The following is a 19,248-nucleotide window of genomic DNA, read 5'->3' as shown; positions in this document are numbered from 1 at the left end:
TTCTGTTTCATTTGGTCTTCTTCCATTTTTGTTATTGATTAATGAGCACGGTCAACCGCCAGTTGTTTGTCCAACCTCAAAAGCTGCGATGAATCCAGATTGGCTGCCGGTGCTCCACAGGAGTCTGTGTTGGACAGCTTCTTTACGTTATACGTCAACGATTTGGATGATGGAACTGATGACTTTGTGACCAGGTTTGTGGATGATGCGAACATAGGTGGAGGGGCAGGTAGTGTTGAGGAAACAGGGAGTCTACAAGAAGGACTTGGACAGAATGGGCAAAGAAGTGGCAAATGGAACAGTGTTGGGAAGTGTACGGTTGTGCACTTTGGTAGAAATCAAGGTGCAAAGGGACATGGGAGTCCTTGTGCAGGATTCCCTAAAGGTTAACCTGCAGGTTGAGTCAGTGGTGAGGAAGGCAAATGCAATGTTAGCATTCATTTCAAGAGGTCTAGAATACAAGAGCAGGGATGAGATGCTGAGGCTTTACACGGCACTGGTAAGGCCTCACCTTGAGTATTGTGAACAGTTTTGGGCCCCTCATCTTAGAAAGGATGTACTGACATTGGAGACAGTTCAGAGGAGGTTCGTGAGAATGATTCTGGGATTGAAAGGCTTGTCATAAGAGGAGCATTTGATGGTTCTGGTCCTGTACTCACTGGAATTCAGAAGAATGAGGGATGATCTCATTGAAACCTATCGAATGGTGAAAGATAGAGTGGATGTGGAAGAGTGGACAACAAAGATAGAGTGGACCATGTTTCCTATGGTGGGAGACAAGTGTATGAGCTTCAGTATAGAGAGACTTACATTTAGAACAGAGATGAGGAGGTATTTCTTTAGCCAGGGAGTGGTAAATCTGTGGTATTCGTTGCCACAGGCAGCTGTGGAAGCCAAATTATTGGCCTAACTCAGCTCCTATATCTTATGATGTTACGGTCTTATGATGTCATTGTAGCTCAGGTAAAACCTGACTCTACCTGAAGGTACATCAAGTGGGGCAGCAATATCTCAGCTGGGCCATGGGTGAGAGAAACATGGTCAAGACCATTCGAGAGGGCAGATTCTGAAGTTTACCCCATTGAATGTCATAGCCTAATTCACAGGAATTGCAGCACTGTGTGATTAAGAGTATGTGAATTGTACTAGCTACAGTAGTGAACAGTAACAATGCATGGGCCAGGCCCAGAAATAACACAAACTCCTCTGTCCAGATTTCTCATGATATGCCAACAGCTATAATGCACTTCAAGCAGAGTTTAACAGAACGGTACGTTAGCAAGAGATGAGGTGATTATGTGATCATTGTAAACAATTACGAGGCACTGAGGATTAAATGCATATAAGTAATAAGTTTATAATCTCTCAACTACTCCCCCTGCTACCCAGTGTGCCCCGCCCCATCACCCTCTTTACCTTTATTGCCTCTTTAGAAATTCCCACCCCCCCCAGGGCGGGGTGAAATCATCCACTTTTTGAACCATTAATCTAATCCTTCCCTCCTACATAGCCCTGCATCTTTAATTGTCCATGTGCCTATCTGAAAGTTTCTTTAATGATCCTAATATATCTGCCTCTGGCAGGACCTTCCATACATTCCCACTGTGTGTAAAAAAACTTACCCCTGACATCTTACAACAGGAGTAAGAGGTTTAGACGAGATCTTGAAAGAAAGCTGGTTAGGATCTGGAATGCACTCCCTGGAGGAAGAGATTCTCACATCTATGACAAATCCTTGATCTACAAGTGCAAAGGAGGCTACAGAGCATGTGCTGTTATTGGGATTCCTGCAGAGGTGGTTAAGGTTCAGCCTGAATGAGGAAGGCCCGTTTCTGAGCCTTATGACCTGCAATGGTTGCACAGTGAAATATCCGGACAAGCAGTTGAATTCCCAATGCATAGACAACCAAGTCGTAGTAACTGAGGTGGATACTTGATGGTCAGTGTAAATGTGGTGTGTTCAAGTAGCTGTTTCTGGGCCCTTTGAGTCTATGACTAAACTTCTCTTAAATCCAATCACAAACACAAACAAATCTGCAGATGCTGGAAATCCAAGCAACACACACAAAATGCTGGAGGAACTCAGCAGGCCGGGCAGCAGCCATGGAGAAGAGTACAGTCGACGTTTCAGGCCGAGAGCCATCGACAGGACCTCCAGCATCTTGTGTGTGTTGCTTCTCTTAAGCTCAGTTCATTGGAGAAATATAGCATTGGACCACAAAGATTTTGCTTCCTGAATACTTTTGGGCGCATCTTATGGATTTTGGGTTACTGATAATGAAAATCACCACAGAATGTCCCTATCACGCACCACTGCTTTGAAATTGCCTACATTTGTCATTTCAATTCATAATGTGCCACTGAGCTGGCCAGGGGGCCATTCCAAAGGCCTTTTGGGATACGCACCACAGATTTCACTCTCGGTTCTTTTTTTGTTGTTTTAATTTTCATTTTCATGTTTTAATGTTTAACAAAATTGAATAATTTCAGTTATTACAAACCTTCAGTCAAGAGATGTCACAACAATCAGGCTCTGAGCCCAGCGAAACAAAATGGAAATAGTGATTTATCCATTGAGTTGCATTTAGTCCTGTCCTACTCAGTCAAAAGCAAACTTTGGTTAGTTTTAAAGATAATATATGTGCTTTCAAACTAATTTATCAGATCAAGCATTTTTAGCAAAATAAAAAGTCCAGGTTGAGGATCTACTCCCTGTACACGGCCCTGAGTCCAGGGAGTAATGCAAGACCACACTTGAACCTCCAGCTCATTTCCCAGTGTGGTAACGTACAGCACAGATCTGGAGCACAGGTCATATGCATTTCAAATGCTTCTGTCCTTTCCTTTTCAGACCCCGACAAAGGGTCTTGGCCCAAAATGCTTACCATTTATTTCCGTCCACAGATGCTGCCTGACCTGCTAAGTTACCCCAGCACTTTTTGTGTGTGTTGTGTATTTCAAAAGTCCTGGCACCTTTTTCCTCACCAAAATGTTACCATTAAAATCTCAAGTATATAAAATTATTTTTTACAAAATCATTGAAGTACAAGAACTAGGTATGAAGTGCAGGTGCCCGATTTCCTCCCTCTGTCCGAAGTCATACCGGTTGGTGGTTGACCGGTTCTGTGATTAGGCTTGGGTTTAATTGGGAGCGCTGGGCAGCATGGCTCAAAGGGTCAGAAGAGTTTTTTCTGTGTTGTATCTCAATGAATCGATAAATAAACATCCATATTTTGAAAACCCACAGTTGTGGCATAAAACGCTGGAAACAGCAGGTCAGGCGTCATTGTTAAGCAGAGAAACAGAGTCATTGTCAACCCTCATTCTCCTGCAGTCTAGGAAATAGACATGGCCTGGCCAACTCAAGCCCTGTTGTCCTGGCAACATCCTCATAAAACTTCCTGCATGGTTTCTAGTTTAATCAGACCCTTGCTATGACAGGGTGACCACAAGGGTACACAATCCTCCTAGCATGGCCACACCAGCGACCTTTGACAATGAAAGCCTTTTTCAGCATTCTGTCTCTCTGTGACACTTTTCACGAACTATGCACTGTATTCCTAGGTCTCCTGTTCCATTAGACTCCCTAGTGCCCGACCACTCACAGTATAAGTCCTACGCCAAAATGCATCACCTCACTCTTATCAGTACTGAAATCTATTTGCTACAACTTAGCCCACTTCCCTAACTGATCAAGAACCCCTGTAATCTACAATAAGCTCCTTCACTATCAACATCATCATCATGTGCCATTTCGAACGATGGAAGTCATCGTGGTCTTACCACCATGATTGTTTCTGGCAGATTTTTTGTGATTTGCCGTTTCTTTGTTCTGGGCAGTGCCTTCACAAGCCATTGTCAATACTCTTCAGAGACAGGCTGCTTGGCATCAGTGCTCGCAGAACCTCCTAATTTCATATCCCCTGCACACTTGCTGACGAAGCCTTGACAAATGCACGTAGAAATAACGAATGCCAAAAGAGGCTCAACTTCATCAACTCAAAGTCTCAACGCCACAAAGTCATCGACTTCCATTTTGAGAAACAAACTTCAACAACTACCCTTTACTTCCTACCTCCAAGGCACCTCACTAGCTCTCCCTGGGTTCCATGGGAACTAACCTTCCAGACTTGCTAGACGGCATTCAGACTGCACTGGCCCAGGAGTAGTAATTCCCCAGCCATACCGGCTCCAGGGTATCACAGAACAATGTAATCGCAGACAGCTCCCTCTGAAGATCTGCTGTGATGGGAATTGCAGAGTCTGGTGTCACCAGACCTATGCCAAACTGCAGACAACAACCCCCCCAGGCCCGATACCCAAGGACCATGGTGCCTATCCGTCACCCCAGTCACTTCTCTCGTGGCAGGGAGAGGGTCCTGCGAGGGGACAAAGTGAGGGTGAGGGTCGGACTGTGGGTCTGATCATCCCGAGGGTCCGGTTAGCTTGGTCCCAGCCTCCCAACCCTTCCAGCAGCTGGACTGGTCATTAACAACCTGTGGAACGTCTGCCCAGGTTACACCATGAGTGAGGCTGCGTTTCGTCTGGTCCTGAGCTCCAGAACCCTGACCCTAGTGCAGAATGTACACATTCTCCCTGTCTTCCACATCCCGAGGAGTGTTGATCGACTGTTGTGGACTGTTCCTGACGTGTGGATGAGGGGTAGAACCTGGGAGGGGGTAGTTGACGGGAATGCGGGGAGAATTAAAGGGGATCAGTGTAAATGGGCTGAAGGAGCAGTTTCCCTGCTGGATCTCTCCGTGACTCCAGAGCTTGCTGTGGTTGTTTTCAGCAGCTGCTCCCAATTGGATTCCTGCCACCTCCCGGATAGGGTCAGGTCCCTGGTCCCTGGTAGGGATGCACCAGCTTTCCCTGTGGTGGCGTCAGTGTGACAGACCTGGCTGCACCCTCACAAACTAAAGAATGTCTGCTCAGTCTCATTTTCTTAAAAGTATTTATTGAGGCTGGACGGCAGCCAATGAAAACTCTGGCGCTTTGTGTACAAGTTTTAGAAAAATGATTCAAGATGCATTAAAAATATTGGTAGAAAATATTGAAGATTTACGGAAGACGGATTTACTGAACCTCTTACAGCTGCAGGGAAGAGTGAAATTTTCAAAGCCACACAAAGCAAAGCATGTTCTAGCCCCAATATTTAATATAGAGACTTGGTATAATGATCACATGCATACTTGAATTTTTATATCCGTTCCTCCCTTACAGAGATATCATGCTAGAAGTTCTCTAAGTAGAAAATGTCATCTTTACAAAATAGATACTGATCAACAGTTTTAATAATGGTACTAAAGTGCTGAAGTATATAAGGTAAAGTTAACAAGCAGTGAAGCAAATACAATGATTGAACAATCGATTCCCGTGTGTATTGGTTAATCACTGATTCAGGTGACCCACAGCTGCATTGCAGATTATCCTCAGTACCTAGGGACTTTACTATAGTCCTCTTGTTCCACATTCTTACACAGGCACATCGATAGGACCATTCCCAGCAGCTGCAAATAGACACAGAATTGTGTTTTAAACACCTTTAGTTAGCAGCCAGTTGTGCTTCTCTGAGGGTTCCCATACAGTGAGAGCCTTTCAGAGTAAATCTAGTAACTGTCCCAAAAAGCTACTAGTGACCAGTTGCAGTCTGAAAGCTTGTTGGTGGTATCAAGGAGAAATGTCCTCTCGAAACCTACTGTCTAACTCCAACAATGCAATTATGTTTCAGGAACTCTTCAGTTCTGGTCAGTCTCATCACATCACCTGTCAAGTGCCAGGGATTTCCCAGTCAACTTGCCCTGAACCACCTCCAACGGAAAAACCGACATTGTTCACATCACACGTTATGCTCATCACTCATACCTCGTGCAGTCGCAGTAAGGTCGCCCTCTTTGTAGTCCGACTGCCTTGAGATAAGCGGTTAAAAAGACGGCACATCGAGGGCCACAGGGTCTGTACTGTGATATACTGGTTTATATTCTAAGGGCCAACCACCCATTGGTCCTACCTCTTGTCCGCTGGACTAGTATGCCACCCTCCCCCTCCCCTCCTCTCTACCCCTCCTCATCTTCCCCTTCCCCGCTCTCCTCCCCTCTCTTTACCACCCTATTTCCCCTTCCTCCTCGCCACCCCCCCTTTAGAACCTTCTTTTCCCTTCACCGTCCTCCTCTCTGTAACACAAAGCCCTGAGACTAAGGCCTGCTCCCTACTGTTGCGTTCAGAGCGAACCAGCTGGATGAAGTTCCCCAGCCTCAAGAAATTCATCCCTGTGGCACCCATACGTGGTTTTGAGTGCCGGGGTAATGAGCAGCACATGTTTGTAAATTCCCTTCCTTGACTGAATTTAATAAAGTAGGCCACAACAGAGGGAAGGGGGCCTCAGTGACAGGGATTCGTCTGCTCGCTGACTGACATACCTCGAGTGTGGAGGGAAGGGCAGACAAGGATCTACCTACCTCGATCACTGCCACTCCGACGCACACACCGAAGATCAGGCCAATGTTGCTGTACAGCCATTCCTCCACGCTGGAAACACATCCCTGGGACAGGGGTGAGGAGAAATGCCACAAGGTGAACACATTCAAATCACCCGCTGGGGCTCTCCACCCAGAACCCCCCGTCCACTGTCCTCCGTCAAAACACTCTGCCCTATCTCTGCATCCCCCTCAAAATCAGACTCTCTTATCCACTGCTTCAGGTTCCCTTCCTTCATTCCCACCCACTGAATCCCTACTGCCCTCCATACCTCCCATCCCACCCTGATGCACACCCTGAGAACTGACCCCCACCCCATCAACCCCTTCCCATCTCCGTGCAGGACCCCTGGGCTGGGTTGGTTGTGGGGGCTCCCAGTCCCTCTGAATGCTCCCCATGGGAGTCATTCTCATGGAAGAGAGGGAGTATTTTGTGAGGTGGGAGGGGTCCTTGTCCAATGAGGCTAATCCAGGGAGAGGAACCACGGCCCATTCAACCCCCCCTCCCCTCTTCCTCTTCCCTCATCAGCCCACACCCATTCCCTTTCCTCCTGCACCTCCCTTTCCCTCTCGCTGCCCTACTCTTCTCTCCCATTCCCTCCTCCATCCTCCCAGCAGGGTTGGTGAGCACAGCCATGCCTAGGGCTGAGCGATCAAGACTGCCCTCCCAGATTCCAGCTGCCCTGGGGACTGGCCTCTGTGGTAGGCTCTGCCAGGGGCAGGGGGGCAGCGTACAGCCTCACTGGGGACTCTGGCCTCTGTGGTAGGCTCTGCCAGGGGCAGGGGGGCAGCGTACAGCCTCACTGGGGACTCTGGCCTCTGTGGTAGGCTCTGCCAGGGGCAGGGGGGCAGCGTTCAGCCTCCCTGGGGACTCTGGCCTCTGTGGTAGGCTCTGCCAGGGGCAGGGGGCAGCGTACAGCCTCCCTGGGGACTCTGGCCTCTGTGGCAGGCTCTGCCAGGGGCAGGGGGGCAGCGTACAGCCTCACTGGGGACTCTGGCCTCTGTGGCAGGCTCTGCCAGGGGCAGGGGGGCAGCGTACAGCCTCACTGGGGACTCTGGCCTCTGTGGCAGGCTCTGCCAGGGGCAGGGGGGCAGCGTACAGCCTCACTGGGGACTCTGGCCTCTGTGGCAGGCTCTGCCAGGGGCAGGGGGGCAGCGTACAGCCTCCCTGGGGACTCTGGCCTCTGTGGTAGGCTCTGCCAGGGGCAGGGGGGCAGCGTACAGCCTCCCTGGGGACTCTGGCCTCTGTGGTAGGCTCTGCCAGGGGCAGGGGGGCAGCGTACAGCCTCCCTGGGGACTCTGGCCTCTGTGGTAGGCTCTGCCAGGGGCAGGGGGGCAACGTACAGCCTCACTGGGGACTCTGGCCTCTGTGGTAGGCTCTGCCAGGGGCAGGGGGGCAGCGTACAGCCTCCCTGGGGACTCTGGCCTCTGTGGCAGGCTCTGCCAGGGGCAGGGGGGCAGCGTACAGCCTCCCTGGGGACTCTGGCCTCTGTGGCAGGCTCTGCCAGGGGCAGGGGGGCAGCGTACAGCCTCCCTGGGGACTCTGGACTCTGTGGCAGGCTCTGCCAGGGGCAGGGGGGCAGCGTACAGCCTCCCTGGGGACTCTGGCCTCTGTGGTAGGCTCTGCCAGGGGCAGGGGGGCAGCGTACAGCCTCCCTGGGGACTCTGGACTCTGTGGCAGGCTCTGCCAGGGGCAGGGGGGCAGCGTACAGCCTCCCTGGGGACTCTGGACTCTGTGGCAGGCTCTGCCAGGGGCAGGGGGCAGCGTACAGCAGCTGATCTCCACCTGTCCAGCTGGCACAGGACTCTCATGCAATTCAGACATACGTCATCTGCTGCGTCACCAGGCCCTGACTGACACGCATTGCTCCCTCCTGCCCCCTGAGGTCTGAGATCACCCCCTTCCCTCTTGGCACTGGTCTCTGCAGTGGGGAGAGTCACCAGAGTGACATGGAGGATGATGGGGTGGGCTAGGCCTGTGTTTCCTCGAGTGGAGGGGGCTGAGGGATGATCTGAACCGTATAAAGCTATGAGAGGCATTGAGAGAGAGAGATAAGAACACACACAAAATGCTAGAGGAATTCAGCAGGACAGGCAGCCTCTATGGAGAGGAATTAACAGTCAACATTCTGGGCCAAAGCCTTTCGTCAGTCCTTCCTGTGAGGGCCAAAGCCCTACGTCTGTGCTGTGAAACTCCACGACTCTGTAAGCACTTACTTCTGGGCCAAGAATGCATCCAGAGTTCTCGCACCAGTCCCTTCATGGACACTTCCCTGCTGACAAGTCCAAGGCCCAGCTGCAGCTAGAAGACCCCGTTCCAGCCAAGGAGTTCCAGGCAGACTGATGGCAGTAGTGGAAGGGGACTGGAGCTGGGTCTGGGGCCGGGTCTGGGTCTGGGGCCGGGACTGGAGCTGGGTCTGGGGCCGGGTCCGGGGCCCAGTCTGGGTCTGGGTCTGGGGCTGGAGCTGGGTCCAGGTCTGGGGCCGGGGCTGGAGCTGGGTCTGGGGCCGGGGCCGGGGCTGGGTCTGGGGCCGGGGCCGGGGCTGGGTCTGGGGCCGGGGCTGGGGGCGGGGCCGGGTCTGGTCTGGGTCTGGGTCTGGGTCTGGGACTGGGGCCGGGTCTGGTCTGGGGCTGGAGCTGGGTCTGGATCTGGGGCCGGGGCTGGATCTGGGGCTGGGGCTGGGGCTGGGGCTGGATCTGGGTCTGGGTCTGGGTCTGGGTCTGGGTCTGGGTCTGGGTCTGGGTCTGGGGCCGGGGCCGGGTCTGGGTCTGGGTCTGGGTCTGGGGCCGGGGCCGGGTCTGGATCTGGGGCTGGGGCTGGGGCCGGGTCTGGAGCTGGGTCTGGGGCCGGGGCCGGGGCTGGGTCTGGGGCCGGGGCCGGGGCTGGGTCTGGGGCCGGGGCTGGGGGCGGGGCCGGGTCTGGTCTGGGTCTGGGTCTGGGTCTGGGACTGGGGCCGGGTCTGGTCTGGGGCTGGAGCTGGGTCTGGATCTGGGGCCGGGGCTGGATCTGGGGCTGGGGCTGGGGCTGGGGCTGGATCTGGGTCTGGGTCTGGGTCTGGGTCTGGGTCTGGGTCTGGGTCTGGGTCTGGGGCCGGGGCCGGGTCTGGGTCTGGGTCTGGGTCTGGGGCCGGGGCCGGGTCTGGATCTGGGGCTGGGGCTGGGGCCGGGTCTGGATCTGGGGCTGGGGCTGGGGCTGGGGCTGGGGCTTAGCCACCAGGCCTCTGCTGCTGCATCTCTCCCCCTTTAAGATAAAGGCAGTGATAGCGCGGGCAAAGTGTGTCTGAGATCCTTTCTGGAAGGGGAGGGAGTGCGGAGTTCGAGAACAGTCTACCCTCTTGACCTGTCTTTCAGCAGGAGGGGATGGGCATTTGGTCACTCCATGCCCACTGGTGGGCACCTCTGGTAGGCAGGGTGCCGGGTAAGGATCCAGAGGCGCTCCAGAATTCAAGGGCTTGGCTGGCAAAATGCCATCTTGACCACTGGCACTGGATGCAGAGGTTAAGCCATTCTCAGAAACTCTGGGCACCCCCGAGTGGGAAGTGAACGGTGGCAGGGTGTGGGAGAAGCTCACAGAAACAGCAGTGCTGGGCAGAGTGTCTGCTGGCCTCACTGACCCAGTGAGAGAGGGAGAGTGCTTGCTCACCACAGTCCACAAACACCGAGCAGTCTCATCTGGGGAAGAAACCGACTGGAAAATCCATTGCCACTAGTCTCACCAACACTCGATCCTACGTACAGGGTGTCCACGAGTTGGGTATTTGTAACTCAAGGGGATCCTGTGCTTTTGTTACAGCCCCTCAACCTCCTCATGCCAGCCCACCCAATCTCTCCCCATAGCTAAATTCCTCCCATCCAGGTAACACCCTGGTGAATTGCCACCACGCTCCATCCAGTGGAACCAGATCCTCGCTAGAGAGCAGTTTCCAGAGCTACACCCGGCCCAGACACAATCTAACGTGTGTTCTGCAGGAGGGTGATGCTGGAGTGTGAAGACCGGGCCAGAGATCTCCCTGCGGATCGTCCCAGAGGAAGGCTGTCGGCTTCTCTACACACTTCCCCCTCCACCTCCACCTCCGGCTGCAGTGAGCGCCACACTCCTGCCCCATCACACACACCACCAGCATGGGCAAAGGGCTTGAGGTGAGGGAAGCTACCAGCTACAGCCTCCTCTCTGAGTCACCCCTCCCTACCCGACCCTCACCCTGGAACTGCAACAGCAGCCCCTTCCCCAGAGGGATGGCAGCCCTTCGAGGGGCAAAACCCCTCCTTGAGGGCAGTTGGGAAGAGCTGCTCAGGAAAAGGGGTTTGAAGGGGGGCAGACGGCTGGGAAGGCTGGCATTGCCCACATGTACTGAGGGGGATACATGATGATACCCGTGCTTTCCCTGTCCTTCCCCATCCCACTCCCCACCCCCACACAAAGATAAATCCCCCCACTCCCCAGGGGCTATGGCTGGAGAGACTTGGGGGGGGGTTCTAGTTCTGGGGTGGGCAGGGGGAGACGGATAAGACAGAGAATGCCAGTGTTGGGTCAGGAGATCAGGATCTGCACTGGACTCTGTGGTGTGGTATCTGGTATGGTGCGGAGAGGGGCAATGAACATCCACCAGAAAGCCTTGGGTGGGGGTAAGCCTGATTGGGAAGGGGGGGGGCATGCATTATGGTTATTGAAGGTCCCTGCAAACAGTTGACCACACGAGGGCAGGGAAGGTGCAGGCCGGGCTCGGACAGAGAGCCAGGGCAGGGGGGGTCACGAGTGGTGGGTGTGTGAAGGAGGGTTGAGGGTGGAGGGAGGTTTTATGGTTTAGGCTGGGAAGGATGGAGTCAGGGATGAGGGGCTGAGGACGAGGGTGCGATGAGAGTTCTGGTAGTCCCTGGGCTGGTGAGGAGTGATGGGGAGGGGGTTGGGATGGAGGGTGGAGGGCTGAGGGATGACTCTGTACTCTGAGCCACAGGGAGATGTGCGGCTAGTTCTCCTGGACTCCACCACGGGCCCCGCCACCTCGCGAGCGGCCAGCACTCCCTCCTCCGCGCCGTCCCAGTGCCTGCAGGCCAGGGTGGGCCGCAATTCACTGCACACTGGGTGAGACCCTCTCCGAGTGAACAGGGAGCATCACAGCGAACAGTGTCTCACTCACCTTTTCGTAGGGCAACACTCCCTCGCAGAAACCTGTCTCAGACATGGTGTCGTTTTCCTGCCTCTTGTGACAGGAGCAGGGGTAAAGCAACGTCGAGCTGTTCCTTATCACCAGGTTCTCTGTCCAGTTGGAGGGTCCCATCCAGCCACAGCAATTGAGCTGAGGGACGAGAATAACCCTGTGAGTGAGCCGCCCCCCAGGGAGGGAAGAGTTAAACACCCACCCGCTGGGCGAGGGGAGGAAGGCTTACAGTCACCAGGCAGGCAGAGATTATAAATCAGAGGAGATGTGAGGAAAGGATTAAAAATTAACAGTTAACTGCTTCACAGGCACAGCTGACTTGCATAGAGTGGGTTAATTTTTCCTCTGTCTTCTCATCGTCTGTTCTAAGTCCCAAGCAACACACACAAAACGTTCAGGAGGCTGATCAGTATCCATGGAGGGAAATGAACAGACTCGACCCACTATCAGTGCTGCCAGGCCTGCTGAGTTCCTCCAGCTCTTTGTGTGTGTTGCTCAGGATCTGCAGCACCAACAGAACCTCTTGTGTCTCTGCTCTATACCCAGGTTTGTAGTTGCCTACCTTCAGCCTCTACCCCTGTACTCGCCCGCTCTGGGCAATCGTGCTCTGCGGCTCTTGGCTTCAGCATTCTCTCGCCCAATTGCCTTCGTTCGTCTGGCTCACCTCAGACTGGCAGAGGTTCACATACAATCCTTCCCCAGTGTTAGACCACATTGAACGTCACCTGCACCACTTCCGTCCCAGACTGCGAGAGACCCTCCTTCACCCACTTGATCCCCCGGCCTATGAGGGAGCCTCCCTCACTCACCTTCATCTGGATGTAATCCCAGGTGGCCCCAAAGTTTCTATCCTGGATGTCCTGTGGGTTGTAGTTCACAATCATCTGGTGAATAACATCAGTGATTTCTGCCTTGAGCTGGGAGGAAAGGCAAAAATAATGATTTCTCAGCAAGAGCCCCCTGTGATACAATTAACACTCGTGTGAAAGGGGTAAGGTGCCCAGTGAGAGGGCACAAAGCCCAGTGCTCTTCCCCTGCGGTAATATGTTCTGTGAGGACCACGAACAAGTATCGACATTTACTTCCACTGCCTCCAACTTAGAATATGAGCAGAGGGGAGAGGCAGGGGGATTTGACAGAAGACCGGAAGGACATAGGAGCAGAATTCAGCCATTTGGCCATCGAGTCCACTCTACCATTTCATCATGGCTGATCCTTTCCCTCTCAGCCCCAGTCTCCTGCCTTCTCCTTTCATCCCTGACTTACCATGAATGCACAGCTGCCTGTTCAAAGTGCGTCCCTCTAGTTTGAGACTGTGCCCTCTGGTCCAAGATTCCCCTGCCGACAGATACACCCTCTTCACATCCACTCTATCGAGGCCTTTCAACATTTGAGGTTTCAATGAGATGCCCTCTCGTTCTGGAGAGTAAAGGCCCCGAGACATCGAGCTCTCCTGACATGACAAGCCTTTCCATCCTGGTATCATTCTCATGAACGCTCTCCAATGTCAGCACATCCCTTCTGGACTCCGAGTGAGACCTCACCACAGCCTGGTGCTGCCTCAGCATTACTGCCTCACTGTTATATTCTAGCCCTCACGAAACGAATCCTGCACGAGGACTCCCATGCCCCATTGCAGCTTGGGTTTTTGAATTTTCTCCTCGTTTAGAAAATCGTCTCTGCTTTTATTCCTTACTACCAAAGTGCATGAGCATGCACTATATTTCATCTGCCACTTTGCCCATTCTCTGATCTGTCCAAGTCCTTCTGCAGCCTCTCTGCTTCCTCAACACTACCTGCCCCTCCACCCATCTTCACACCTTCCACAAACTTGGTCACAAAGCCGTCAATTCCATCATCCAAATCATTGACATATAACGCAACAAGAAGCCTGGCCGAGAGAGAAGGCAGCTGGGGGAGACCTGCCACAGGTACGCTACATAATGAGGATAGGTACTGAGCATCTTCCTCGCCTCATACAAGAGGTTTAAGAGGAGGAGGAGGAAGTTGACAATTGGTCAGTGGGGTGGTTAGGATACTGTCTGAGGAGGGGTGAAGGAGGGTCTCTCACAAAGTATTTGGACCAATATTGATTAACCAAGGAGACACATAAAATGCAGGTGAAATGGACTGGTACAGGGAGGTACAGATCTTAGACTTTGTCCACTGAAGGGCCACTGGGATTTGTTCAGCACAAATCGAGGACATTCGGCCCACTGGATTTGTGCTGGGAGTAGGAGAAAGGAGAAATGTGGGTCAGTAGGAGGAGCATGGGGAGGGGGAACAGAGAGGAGGAGATGAGACAGAATGACAGCCTCCTAGAGGAGCAGGAGGGGTGAGCCGGAATGGGGGAGAAGGGGAAGGTGGAAAGAGGGAAGACCAGGAGGCAGGAAGGAAGGGGGAGGGGAAAGGGGAAGTGGCGAATAGGGAGAAGGAGAAGTGAGAAGGTGGAGGAGGGTAGGGCATAAGGGGGAGGGAAGGGAGGAGGGGAGGATGGTTGGAAGGGAAAAGGGGTGAGGAGGGAAGGGGAAGAGAGGGGGGAGGGGGAAGGGAGAAGGGAAGTGGGGAGAAAGGGGTGGGTAGGAAAGAAGAGGGAGGGAAGGGAAAAGGGGTGATGAGGGATGGGGAAGAGAGGAGGAGGAAGAAGATGGGGAAGGGAAATGAGGAGGGGAAGGGAAACAGAGGAGGGTAGGAGAGAAGGGGAGGGAAAGGGACAAAAGGGGAGATGGAGGGAGGGAGGAGGAGGGTCAAGGAGAGAAAACGGATGACAAAACTGGGTAGAAGAGGGAGACAAGGGTGGATGGGAAGAGGCAGGAAAGGGAGGAAGGAGGGGAGGGCACAGAAGCTGGGGGGGCATCTGGTAGGAGGACAGCAGAGGAGGAGGAGGGGCTTCAGTGTAGTGAGGTGGGTGGAGGCTGTTGGGAAGGGGAAGTAACAAATAGATGCCCTCTCTGTTTCACCCAGAAGGGTAACTCCAGCTGTGGGATGGGGGCAGTGAGCAGTGGAACCTAGAGGGCAGCCTGCCCCCCAAACCTCTGGACTAAACCCCCAGCACCCACCCACATTCTGAGAGAGGTGCCAACCTGCAGAAAGGGAGCTGCCCATTCTTCCAGCCAACCCTGCCCCCACCCATGCTGGAAGGATGGAAACGCTCGGGCAATGGATCCAACAGCGTTCACTACAGACAAACTCAGGGACACTGAAGCCCTACAAAAACATCCAGCTGTTGAGCGGGAGTCATAACAGTAGACAGGGAGATCGGGCCTGCATTCCTCACACTGGGATCTTGTTCCAAGTTGAACAGATGGGAAAAAGCTGTTGGAATCGTACGTATCTGTTCCGGTGAACTGCCTGAGACCAGGTCTGCTCAGAATGCAGCCTTGGCTCCAGCCCTGCTCCCGGGGAAGAGGTCCAAGCTGCCGTGCTGGCAGCTCTCCCCTTCCTGGCCCGGCTCCCAGCCCAGCTTCGGAAAATTAAACAATTCCAGGTCATTCTGCGAGGTTCCATCCACGTATCGGAGGTGAAGATGATGGATGTGAATGAGAATTGTTTGGTTTTTAGGATTGATCTGGATTGGCCAAGGGCAGAGCTCATCGCCAATGGAAACACAAATGTCAGAAACGATCAGTAGATCAGGCAGTTCCCGTTCAGAGCAGTTTCTGATCAAGGGAAGCTGCCAGACCTGCTGAGTGTTTCCGGTTCTTGCTTCACATTTCCAGTGTCTGTGGGGTTTTCAGCAGCACTTCTTGCCTCTTCCGAACTGCCCCTGAATGGAGGCACCTATTGTGGCTTTTTACAGGATATTTTTGAGTAGGCCCCTTTTGGAGCGGTTTGCAGATTTCATCCCCAAAGCCAGCAGGCTCTGTATAACAACTTGGCAGGTCTGCAGACATCGTTACCACTGACTAATCCTTTCCCCATTCCAGATTATTAATGGAATTTCAGCTCCACAGGGTGGTGGTGGGATTTAAACCCACCCCTCTTAGCGGTGGCTCAGCGGCCTGCAGCACTGGCCCAGTAACTAACTTTCCACATCACTGCTGTGCCATCACATGTCGCCTGTGGGTCAGTCCGCGTTCACAGAGAGTTGGAGTTGCGTGAAGGGCAGTTTGAGAGCGAGGAGCCAAAGTGAGGGTGAGGGTCGGACTGTGGGTCTGATCATCCCGAGGGTCCGGTTAGCTTGGTTCCAGCCTCCCAACCCTTCCAGCAGCTGGACTGGTCATTAACAACCTCTGGAACGTCTGCCCAGGTCACACCATGAGTGAGGCTGCATCTCGTCTGGTCCTGAGCCTGGGAGCACACGCTCGGGATGCTGGCTGATGACCACCACCCCCCCCCACCACACACACACACACACACACACCCACCCCCCCCCCCCAGCCCAGCCTCTCTGTCCCCGTGGTATTGCGTCCCATGCCTCTGCAGTGACTCACCGCGTCTCTCTGGAGGTAGATCAGGACTCCGGCTGTGATCTGGGCCACCAGGATCAGCAGCAAGCAAGTGAAATACTGCAAAACAAGAGGAACAGCCTGAGCCCCGGGGAACTGGCGTCACGCTGCTGTCGGGGTCCGGTGGAAGGGAGGCGATGTCGTACAGATCTGGACCCGCGACCATCTCCCAGCCAGCGGAACACGATGAGAGCGGAATGATTCCGTGCGGAAAGGGGGCAGTGCCTTTGGCCAGTGAGGAGCCAGGAGCTGGGTCTGCAGCGAGGAGGGGGTGGGGAAGTCATACATGGGAGGGCAAAGACATTCCCCCCACGGGGGGAAGCCTGCACTTTCCGTCCCCACAGTAAGCACGCTACTATAGTTAGACACAGGGGAGCCACAGTCCCGCTCCCCCCACAGGTGTTCGCATCTCCTGCCTCCTGGGCCATTGATCCTGGTACATCTGCTTCAGCATTCCCGGTTTAATCCAGCTGTCCAGAACAACCCCCCACCCCCTTCACGTTCCAAAGAGATGGCGGGTACAGCGTCGTGTGGAGGGAAACGGTCCAGGCCCCGACCCCAGCGACACTCACCAGCCCCAGGAGGCACTTGACCTCGTTGACTGCTCCCAGGCATCCGAGAAAGCCCATCAGCATGGTGACAGAGCCGACTGCCAGGAGGATGTAGGAGCCAATCCTCAGCGCCGACGATGACGACTCTGCCCAGAGAAACAGAGGCTCTTTAGCTGCAGGCTCTCTGTTGTTGGGGGCAAGGAGTAGGCCATGGCTTGCCCCGAGACTTCTGGCCCAAGGGAGTGAGTGGCCTCATACCTCACCCCACCCATCCTTATCTCTGTCACTCCTGCCCTAAGCCAGGTCTCTGCCAATCCCCACTCACAATGTCTGTCAGGGGTCCCACCGTCTCCACCAACATACCCCACCTCTCTGCCCCACACTACACCCCACCCCTCCTCCCCAACAATACACCCCACCCACCCACCACTCACAATGTCTGTCAGGGGTCCCACCGTCTCCACCAACATACCCCACCTCTCCGCCCCACACTACACCCCACCCCTCCTCCCTCATGACATAACCCACCCCACCTCCCCATAAGCCACCCCATCACTCCTCCCTTATGATACACACCAACCCCCCCTCACAATACATCCCACCGCCCCCATGATACACCCTACCTCTCTTGCCCCACAATGCACTCCACCCCACCCCTCCACCCCTCCTCCCCCACGATCCACCCCACCCTTCACCAGGATACACCCTGTCCGGCCCTGCCGTGATTCTCCCAACCACCACTGCCCCAAGACATGCTCCCCACGTGGAGGGGAGGGAAATACTCACGCAGGACAGCGATGAAGCTGGTGTTGTCGAGGAGGATCCACAACCCAAAGCCCAGGATCACTGCGCCCAGAATCTGTCCAAGCAAGTGACAATGCTGTTAGCTGCCCCACAGTGGGGCAACACTGTAAGAAGGCCAAGCTGTTAGCAACAATGTCCCCAAAGGCAGGGCAAGTCAGAGTGGGAGCTATGGGATCACCCCTGGGAAAGGCAGACAGGAGTTTACAGGGGTCCCTCTATGCCTGTGGAGAGAATGAGGGTGTGTGTGTGATGGGGTCCCTGTATTGCTGTGGAGAAGTGGGGAGGTTAAAACTATTGGATATTAACAACATGGCGGAAATCAGTAAATTCCAGGTGGAGGACATTTGGAGATGTGATAACGTGGGCAGCATCTGTGTGGACTCTTGTTTGGCTCTTTGTTGATGTTCCCATTACCCCAGGGCCACGATGTTGAGGCTGCAAAGACATCCCAAGCAGCTTCCACTCCCTTCGTTTCCAGGGTCTCAGCCCAAAACATGAGTGTTTCTTGCGCTCATGGACGCTGCCCCGACCTGTAGAGTTCCTCCAGCTGATTGAGTGTGTTGTGGAGAGCCTGCGTCACCAATAACGGGATCTTCCACTCACTGGGCTGTCCTGGGATCTGGCCTCAGTAAAGGGTTCAGTCTGGCAGCAGGAGATGGGACACGGCCCTCCCCAGTACTCCGAATTACTCCCAGCCACCCTCTTAGACTGTCTCCAGATGTCTGCAATGGTGCTGAGCCGCGCACATCGAGATGCACCTGCAAGAGCCACTTCCTTCTGCTGGGCCAGGGTTCCACAGGAAACATGTACAATTCTAGCGACTCAACAGCATCATGAATTGGGTCTTCAATCCAACCAGTACACACCAACCAAACTGTCCGTCTAAGTCAGTTCTATTTGCCCGTAATTAGCCCATATACCTCGAAACCTCTCCTATCATCTACCGTTTAAATGTTGTAGTGTACCATTTCCTCTGGCAACTCATTCTAATAATGGATCATCCTCTGGGTGAAAAAGTTGCCCAGAGGTTCCTATTAAATCTCTCCCCTCTCACCTTAAACCTGTGCCCTCTAGTTGTTGATTCTCCAGCCTTGGTGGAGGGCTGGATGTATTTTATCTATTCATGCCTATCATTGTGTGGTACACCTGCAAAAGACCACCTATCGTTCTCCCCCACTCCACCGAAAGCAGGCTTTCCCAATAACCCAGTCCAGCAACACCCTAGTCAATCTCCACTACACTCTTTCCACCTCAGTGTGACAATATTCAAAATACGTTCTCATGTCTCACCAACAACTGCTACAAAACATCCCCGCTCTATCAACTCTGCTTGTGTTCAAATCAAGACGTACAAACAAGCTGGATGAACTCAGCAGGTCGGGCATCATCCGTTGAAAGGAGCAGTCAACATTTCGGGCGAGACTTATGGTGCCACTCTCAGGGAGCAATGCTCATTGAGGTCCCTCTGTTGTACAAACTCTCCCCAGGACCCCTCCATTCACTCTGAACAGCCTACCTTTGACTTGACTTCCCAAAATGCAACACCTAACGCTTCTCTGAATTAAACTGCATTTGCGATCCCTTGGCCCACTTTCCCAGCTGATCTAAAGCCAGATATTTCAGTGTCACGCCCCTGGCTGTGTGGAGTCGAGACACTGAGCCAATCTGGAGAAACAGTACTGGGTGGTTTCACTTCTTGTCTGTCCTGTCAGCCAGGGTAGTGAAGAAGATTCTGGCAGTCAGCATATCGAGTACAGCAGCTGACGGAAGCTGTGGTTGGGACACCTGGTGGGTCAGAATACTGCTGCGT

General features: G+C 53.8%; 1 protein-coding gene across 4 annotated transcripts in view; it reads right to left on the bottom strand.

Annotated features, from left to right (window-relative positions):
- Positions 1-5,276: 5,276 nt before the first annotated feature.
- Positions 5,277-19,248, bottom strand: part of cd82b (CD82 molecule b) — a 97,479-nt gene continuing 83,507 nt past the window's right edge. For all 4 annotated transcript variants that reach the window (XM_059975411.1, XM_059975408.1, XM_059975410.1 and 1 more), the window contains 7 exons: positions 17,421-17,493; positions 16,656-16,780; positions 16,069-16,143; positions 12,445-12,552; positions 11,615-11,773; positions 6,459-6,542; positions 5,277-5,510 (listed from right to left, as the gene is read on the bottom strand). In XM_059975411.1, coding sequence (XP_059831394.1) covers positions 5,433-5,510; positions 6,459-6,542; positions 11,615-11,773; positions 12,445-12,552; positions 16,069-16,143; positions 16,656-16,780; positions 17,421-17,493 — 702 coding nt within the window. In that variant the 3' untranslated portion in view covers positions 5,277-5,432. The remainder of the gene's footprint in view (positions 5,511-6,458; positions 6,543-11,614; positions 11,774-12,444; positions 12,553-16,068; positions 16,144-16,655; positions 16,781-17,420; positions 17,494-19,248) is intronic.

Source organism: Hypanus sabinus, chromosome 7 (genome assembly GCF_030144855.1).
Source record: "Hypanus sabinus isolate sHypSab1 chromosome 7, sHypSab1.hap1, whole genome shotgun sequence".
In the NCBI taxonomy this organism is placed as follows: Eukaryota; Metazoa; Chordata; class Chondrichthyes; order Myliobatiformes; family Dasyatidae; genus Hypanus; species Hypanus sabinus.
This window is presented reverse-complemented; position numbering and strand designations above follow the sequence as displayed.